This window comes from Nematolebias whitei, chromosome 22 (assembly GCF_014905685.2).
Source record: "Nematolebias whitei isolate Nwh7 chromosome 22, NemWhi1, whole genome shotgun sequence".
NCBI lineage: Eukaryota > Metazoa > Chordata > Actinopteri > Cyprinodontiformes > Rivulidae > Nematolebias > Nematolebias whitei.
The window spans coordinates 7,509,581-7,518,365 of NC_056519.1; the positions used below are offsets into that span (position 1 = coordinate 7,509,581).

Here is an 8,785-nt window from a genome sequence, read left to right on the forward strand (position 1 = left end):
CCTTCACCTTTCAGCTCCTGGCTAGCCACCTTCACCTTTCAGCTCCTAGTCTTCTACTCCTTTCAGCTTCAGTCTTCTGCACGTTGTAGTTCCTATCAGGCATTCGGCTTCTTTTAGCGCCAATTTGCACTCAGCTTCTTTTAGCTCCTAGCTCGAAATATGCTGTATATATGTATATGGGTCAAATAAAATGGCTTCTAAGTCAAATTTGAACTGAGAACAGAATCTTCAGACCTTCAGAAAGTCAAACATGTCAGAATATTAAAAAGTGAGTCAAGGTGCAGAGCTAAAAATGGTACAGACATATTAATTTTTATTAAAAAAAGACACCCATACATGAGCCAACAGATGGGTGCTGACAGGTGAGGCGTTAGCATTCCAAATTAAACACCCAGCTAGCTCGCTGTGCTTTTCATCACTGACAGCAGACATTGTAACAGCAAGAGACGTGCGGGAAACAAAGTGACGCCACACGTGGAGTCGTGCACAAGCCTTCCTACTTTTTATTTTACCTCGGCTGACATAATCAGGTCAGCCGCGCTCAGAAACCGAAGCCTGAAGTGACATTTTGTTTTCCAAAAAGCAGAAAAATTCTCCAAGTCTTAACTCACCTTCCTCCCTGAAAGGAAATTAATAAGCAAACATTTGGATTGAGTTAAAAAAAAAAGCTTTTTTGAAATTACATCTCTTCAAAGATACTCACAGCACCTCCTCGACTATCACTTCTACTTCTTCCACCACTTCTTCTGCAACTTCAGACATCTTGGCTCCCCTTGATCAGAGAAAATTATCAGGTTTTAAATAAATCTTATTTTAACCGTATTTGTGCATCTTTTGATCTGATTCAGACTTTTTCTCTCGAGTCAGGTAAGTACAATTTTCATTTTTATCACTTTTCTCTTTCTGCGCTCGTCCACTTGACATTAAAGTTCCTTTGAATGATGTTCTTACAAACCCTAGAGATTCCCTCCCTTTATGTTTTGTGCAATCAATAACAATGAAATCTGCGCTACATTTTGTGAGATTGGAACAATTGTAGATCAGAAAGGATTCCTCCATGGCCACTGCAGGGCTTTAAACAGCTCCAGGCCCAATCCTCACTCATTTCCTCCTGGCACAGATCAAGGCTGCCGGCTAAAGTGGGAACACTGAAACCAACAGGACTGCATGAATTTTTCAAAGGTTCCACTGATGTGCAGCCGTGCACGTTGCACCCGTTCTGATGTGCACACTTGTAAACAATTTTCCAGGTACTGAAACTGCTTTATAGATGTGTTTTGCAAGGAATGGACACGTTTAATTTGGTCTGTTTATGCTTATCATGTTATTCATAAGGGGGCGACTGCCTAGAAAGGCAGCACCCTTTTATTATCCACCTGACTTAGGGTTTCTTAACTTTATTTATTGGGGACTGCCTAGAAAGGCAGCACCCTTTTATTATCCACTTGACTTAGGGTTTCTTAACTTTATTTATTGGGGACTGCCTAGAAAGGCAGCACTCTATTATCCACCTTGCTCTTCTATCAACTTTAATGCGGCCCGAACCGCAATATGTGCTTCTACATTATATCAAAACGACAGGCTCGGCACAGTGATGTGAGCTATTACTTTTTTTAGCGTTTCAAATTACCATGGTGACGTAATTCACAAAGACACCTCATTTCTCATTGAAAACACTGACAGATCTCTCACGAGTTTCTAACTGTCATGGTGAGGTCACATGGCCTAAAGGTAAGAGGAAAACTCCAAAATTGACTGCAACTCAATCATTCTTTGAGATATTGAGCTGAAATTTGGTATGGTCATAGCTAAATGCAAGTTGTTATACAATAGCAACAAAACTACAAGATGGCCGCGACTTATACGCAGAAGCGACGCATTTATGGACCCCCCCCGTATTTATAAACCCAATTTTTAGCTGAGATATTACTGTTTTCATTCATTCTGATTGAAAATACTGAACACTACCATTTTCAGCCGCTAGATGTCACTTGAGCAGTATAGCATGCCGTTGTGTCATGTAATAGGTAAAAGTAGCTATCAATGACACAATTGGCTTGCCATAGCCTGCCACCTTCATTCTGCTCGCTTGGCACAACAATCAAATCAGCTTCATTTCGCTGCACCGCCCCGGCGAAATGAAGCTAATTTGACAATTAAAGTGCATTTATTAAGTAAACGTTAGACTGAGACACACTTTTACTATAATGATGACCAAACAAATAATTGTTTGTAAGTCTTAATCTTGTTAAAGTTCTCCCGTGCATGCTCCCACGGCTGCCATTTGGCAGCCAATCGGTTTTTGGCACAACGACAGCCCACATTTCCATGTTGTCTGCGCTGACGTGTAACAAATGCGACTAGTCAGCGGTGACGCATAATAGATGCGATGTACACGGCGAAGCAACGTATTTATGGATTTTTCCACTTTATTAGACATATTTGGATTGATGCGACTTAAAGGGCGGTGCGATGTGTATGGCGGAAAATACGGTAATGACATGAATTACTTAATTACATAAATATATTATTACTTGTAAGCACAAATGGCAGCTGCAGTTGCTTAGGTGTGGAAACACCAGATTGTTAAATTTTAGATTTACCTATTATATGTATTATATCATTTCCATACACATCTGTTGAATGTAAATAGTAGCAGAAGCTAGTTGTTCTACTTGGATAGGTTTGATCGGAAAGGATCTACAACTTGTAAGAAACAAAATCAAATGTACCTCTCATATAAGTTTATTTTTAATTATGTCTTTTGCACAGTAAAAGTTCCTATAAAACATTAACAACCCCTTTTCACATGTCCCGGTTAGGTTTAGGAAACATAAACCAGAACTTTGTCAAAGCAACATTTATATTAAACACCCAACTCTACACTTTACCTTTCGTGGTTAGGTTTAAGAAATAAGCACCTAGCGGTAATTAGGTTAAAGAAGTAAAAGCAAGTAGGGAAGTTTGGATTCAAATAGAACAATAAGTAAATTCTGCTGAAGCTAAGTTAAGATTTCACATTTAGCTGCTCATATGATCCCTAGGAGTCACCTCGTCTTCAAAGGTCTTTTGAGGATGCAAACAGTTGCTTAACTGAGAATCTAACTCGGCAACAGCAATGAGGTTTGAGGTCAAGGTCGTGGTCAAAGGGTTTCACGACTTAGTGTATCCGTTCCTTGGACGGTGTACCACCGGATCATGCACACCAATGTCATTATGGCAGTAGAGTGGGGCTGGTGGGGGGGTGGAAGCAAAGATCTATTTTTAAGAATAATAGAGGGAGCTCTTGAACAGGTGTGGAGCTACTCCTCCAGACAATGGCTCTGGCTCACCTCGAAATCAACAAGCTACGTCTAACATTTTTAAGGCTACTTGTGTTGCACTTTTAACAGACAGCTGACATTTTGGGAAATGGTACAAAAGCAGCTTGCTGGACTTTGTAACAAGTTTTATCCAGCGGTGGTCTATGCGATACGTGGGTATACGGAGTATACAACTAGAAAAGTTTGGGAATTTCAGTATACCCACTTAAGTGTCCAATGACACGAGCCCATGTCACATATCATTGGCAATGATACGTGGGCTCGTGTCATTGTCAACACATTTGGAACCTTTTGTACCATACCATACCAATTTATTTATATAGCACTTAATACAGCAACAAGGTCAACCAAAGTGCTGTACAAAAGAAAACAAACATGCACAGCAGACAGGAAAACATAAAATAGAAATACAGATACAAATAGCAGCAGAAGCTAACTAAAATGGCCAACAGAGTAGAGAACAGACCGGACCAAAACAAATCACACCGTGTTAAAGGCAAGCGAATAGAAGTGGGTCTTCAAGCGAGACTTAAAGACTGAGAGTGTGGGAGCCTGCCGGACACTCAGTGGCAACTCATTCCACAGTCCTGGACCTGCAACAGACACATTGAGTTGATTCAACCTTTTTTTTTTTTTGTATAATTAATATTTTTGTACTGACTACTTAATACTTTAACGTGTTTTGCTTTGATGCCGTTTTATAAATTCTAGAACATGTTTTTAATACAAAGTCAACTGTTGCACAAAGTTTGTTGTACTATAAGCATCAGAGAAATTTTGAAATGTTCAATACGCTTAAAAATCAAAATAAATTGACGATTACATTGTACTAACTTGTGTACTTTGGTTTCTAAGCACAGTGTACCCACTACAAAAATGTAGACTACACCACTGGTTTTATCCTCATATGAGCATTAAATGGATGATAAAAGTTAAATTGCATCCACACGGTCTGTTTAAATAAAGGTTGAACGAATCTTCGCTTTTCTAGTTTGAGTCCGATTTTTCTTCTTTCCTAGGAATTTCCAACAGCCAGCTGCACGTTCTCTCCATATTTGCACCTTCTCTGAATCTGGTTACAGCCCTAAATTCATGGTTCTCCTTCAGCTCTCTTGCATAGCTGCTCAAATTTAAATATTGCGGCGCATGTGAAGGCCCTTTGCGGTTGTTACTTCCGTCATCAGGCTGTGCAGCTGAAAAGATCAACGTGGAAATTTGAGAGAGAGAAAATAAATATCTTGGCTGTGGAAAAGCACCGACTGGAAACCCAGAAAGAATTCGAACAGCGCAACGTTCATAGCTGGGGTATTGAGGGAATGCTTGCTTTAATGGATGCGGTCTGTCGCCATTTGGCTGAAACTGTGGAACAACAAACAGAATGACAGTGGCAGGAATGTTGCTGGTGCTGGTTTCAGCATTAGGCAGCATTAAGTCTATGCCGGCAAGAGAGAATACCAACACAACAGTGTCAGTGGGCGAGCTTAGCACCTTCAACATATTCACCCACTAGAACTGAAAGCATGACCAAAAAAATAATCCTCAAATCTTAAGACGCCTTAACCAGTACCATCTGAGGCATTTTAATTCAGTTTATCTCACTATAAAAATGTGTAGAACATTTTTTATTCTACTATAGTGACAACATATGCAGTTTCTAACATTAGAAATACTACAATATGATCAAATATTATGTTTAGGCCTTCTATATTGCCCTTGGTCAGCCCTTACCTCTTGAACTCTATATCCTCTGAAGAAGAGATGGGATTAGCAGCAAGTATTGCTCTTCCTCTTCTACATCCAGACAAAGACAGGTTCAGTCATCCCCTCCTCAAACCAAATAGCACACTTAATACAGCTCTACATGTCACGTGACCACATTTCTTTTCTTTGACTGGCCAGTTCTATTGTTGGACACAGAAAGTCAGATGAGTTACACCTGGACAGAAATACTGCCTTCAAGTGCCGATCATAATCAGTTGGACACGGGGCAGAAGAAGGAAACAAATACATTTAAAGTCATTCTTGAGATGTTCAGCAAAGGGTCACTGGTGTTTCTATAATTAAAGAACAAGCTACGGAAATATGCTGCAGCACAGGGGAAGGAAACAAAGAAAATCAACTTAAAACTATTTTATTTTGTATGTCTTTGTTTTTATTACAGTATGGACGACAACACTGAAGTGAGCAAAACGTGACTGGATGCTGAACTGAGGTTCTACAATTAAAACTTTTAATTTCAGAGAAAATGTATATATATATATATATATATATATATATATATATATACATACTAATGTTCAAAAAAACATAACAGTTATACAACTTTTACCATAACACCAAAAGCATTCAAAAAAATAAGATAAAAAAGCTAACTATCCATGTTCGTTGCGTTATCCAGTCATGTTCTGCAAAGGCTAGCAATTAAACTAAACCATGAATTTACATCTTATGAATGTGTGCAATATAAAATAGTTTATAAAGAAACTTTTAGTCTTGTTGAGACAAAGAAAAAAGGGAGAGTGCTTGTATCGACTGATGAGACAGAGGGATCAGCCTGGAAAGGATGTGCAGTAGGTTAGTCTCATTGAAGATAGACCAACAACTGAGGAGAGTAGGATAAAAACATGAAAGGAGCATTTTGAGAAGCTAATGAATGAAGCGAATGGAAGGAAAAGAAGAGTAGTGGTCAAAGAAATTGTGGACCAGGAAGTTGGAAAGATTAGTGAGGCAGTTGGACCTGATGACAGATGAGGTTTGGAAAAGTCTGGGAGAGATGGCGATGAGGTTTTTGACTTGATTATTCAGTGGCATTTTTGAGATCGAGAACATCCCTGAGGAATGGAGAAGTGTGCCGGTGTCCATTTTAAGAACAAGAGTGTAACGTGAACTATGGGGGAAGTTGCTACAACTCATTGGATTCAGTATTGTAGGTGTATGGTTTCAGTTGGTGTCAAATATGTAAGTTTAAATTACTTATTTGGTGCTTTCATTACTTAAGATCGACTTAATATCAAAGTTTATAAGTACAAGGTCAAATTGAAGTATTTGCAAACTATACAATATGTTTTGTATCTGTACCTCTACAAAGCTTTTCTTCTCATTTGCCGAGTCCTGGAAGAAAATAAATGCTTCAAACAAGTAGAATATGTTTCTAACAAAATAAAGTGAGGTCCTCTGGATGGATTATTCTTGTTGAACCATTTTGTCTTTTATCCAAAAAACTTGTGTCAGTCGTGAGGAGCTGCAATAAACTCAGTCTTATAAATGGCATCTTCTCTTACACCGTCGATCGACCAGTTTGCTGGTGACAGCCAAAAACTAGCTGCTCACATGAATAAGGAGGACCATCAGCCTAATGACCGATTGTTCGTGCCCTATGGCTGCTTGCTATTCACAGAGGGCAGAGTGATATTAGCAAGAACAGCATTGTAAGAGGGGGACAGTTGAACACGGAGGCCTCCCCCCGTTTAATGATGGATGACGTCTCTTCATGGCCCTGTGATGGACTTGCAACCTATCCAGGGTGTACTCTGCCCCTCGCACAGTGATTGCGGGATATGGGTACTGGTGACCCCCGTGACCCAAAATGGAAGAAGCGGGTTAAAGATAATGAATGGTTGGATGGACTTCTCTTCACAAAGATGGCTTCCTTCACTCCTCTCTCAAACCATCGTTCCTCTCTATCAAGGATGTGAATACCTTTATCTCTGAGTGACCACTGGCCTGGAGATGAGTGTAGACCGCAGAGTACTGGCCTGATGATGTTGCTCTTCTGTGCTGGTCCATCCTTTTGGCCAGTGGCCGTTTAGTTTCCCCAATGTAAGACTGATCACAGCCCTCGAGGACTACTCTGTTTGTACCGGGAGACTGGTTCTTTGGGATGGATCAGTCTTTGCCATAATGTAATTTGGGTTTTGAAAGCCACTGGGACGTCGTGTTTAGAAAATAAACATCTTGTTTCTCTGTATTTCCTGCAATGTATAGAATGACCACTAGTCTGGGTTCCTCCTTTGTCCCCGTTGGCTGGCTGGAGTCCTGTTTGGGTTTCTTCTCTTCTATCAGGAAAGGCCCAGTTAGGATATCCACATTGCTCCAGGGCCTGTTTTGTGTGGGATTTCTCTTTCTGCAGACTAGACTTTATTTTGTTAGATTTTTCTACTTGGATTATTGAGAATGCATCAGGATACACACAGTTTCATTTATACATAGAATGCAAGTATACAACTCAGTTCATATATGCAGTACAGGAGTAAAGAAAAGGAAACAACTTGGATTATCTCAATGTCTTTATTGTTGCTGTTTAGTCAAGGATACATGATAAAAACATTCATCCACTTGAAAAGTTTCATGACATTGGGAGAGAGTAGATACAGGTACAAATGTGTTGTGCATAGGCTTTGCACTACACAAACAAGTGCCTATAGGTAAAAAAATAAAAAGAAACAGAACAAAAAAGAAACATGAAATAGAAAAAGTTGTAAAAAAAAAAAATACAGCACAGTAAAAACCACTGTATTAAAAAAGAAACAAACGTCACATTAATTCACTCTTGGAATATTTTGGTCAGGCTCCCCTGCTCGTTTCAGGAGCCGTGGAATGTGATTGTCAGAATCTTGAGCAGTAACATTAATCGATTTAATGCCCTGACAAACCGGTCATGATCGCACCGAGGCTGGCACCGCGCAAACATTACAAGCCGCCCAAGAACACGTCAGCGAAAAAATTAACATCACACCTCTCAAAACCAACCTGTTGGTGTGATGCTCCCAGTTGAAAATGTTTTTTTTGTATCTTTGCAATCATAAGGCAGGAGGGTTTCCATAGTGGTACATGTCCTTGCACAGGTGTCTTCCAATACGCGCAGGCACTCCGATTTTACTTTACACACCTTCCAATTGGAAAATATTGCTGAGCAAAGAAGAAACAAAAATGTGCGTAAAGGCAGAGTACAAAAAGTTGGTTGATTCGCAAATATTTTACGAAAATAAAACACGAAGCTTTAAGCAGCGAAGGCATCATTTTAAGAGGAATGTTCAGAGTTTGTTTTTTTAAGCGATTGAAAAAAAAAGCTTCATAAACAGCTAGATAAGATAAACCACATAAAAAATTAAATAAAACTGACAAAGGATAATAAAAAGTCATAATAGACTTTTGAATATCAAACCCTCCTATCAACTCCTCAACTTCCTGTTGGTGAATAGTTCTGGATACTAGAAAAAAGCAAAAAAATACCTTTTGTTAAGAGTATAAAAAGTGTTATAAATGATACAGTATGATGTTCAAAACATCACGTGCTAACTTATATTACTCAGACCATCGCTGCTCTATTGTTAAAACATAATAAAAGTGAATTAGGCTAAAGTCTAGAGGTGCTTATATTTCTATCCTGAACAGGTGAATGATGAATAAAATAGCAATGTGGCGAAGCTTTCTCTTTAAATATAAATAGTAATAATAATAAA

At 39.1% G+C, this 8,785-nt stretch overlaps 1 protein-coding gene across 1 annotated transcript in view; it reads right to left on the reverse strand.

Moving 5' to 3' along the window:
- tnnt2e (troponin T2e, cardiac) overlaps positions 1–103 on the reverse strand; it is a 26,917-nt gene extending 26,814 nt beyond the window's left edge. Inside the window, exon 1 of the mRNA XM_037696151.1 lies at positions 58–103. Within this exon, the coding sequence (XP_037552079.1) occupies positions 58–103 (46 nt within the window). The remainder of the gene's footprint in view (positions 1–57) is intronic.
- Positions 104–8,785: the final 8,682 nt, after the last annotated feature.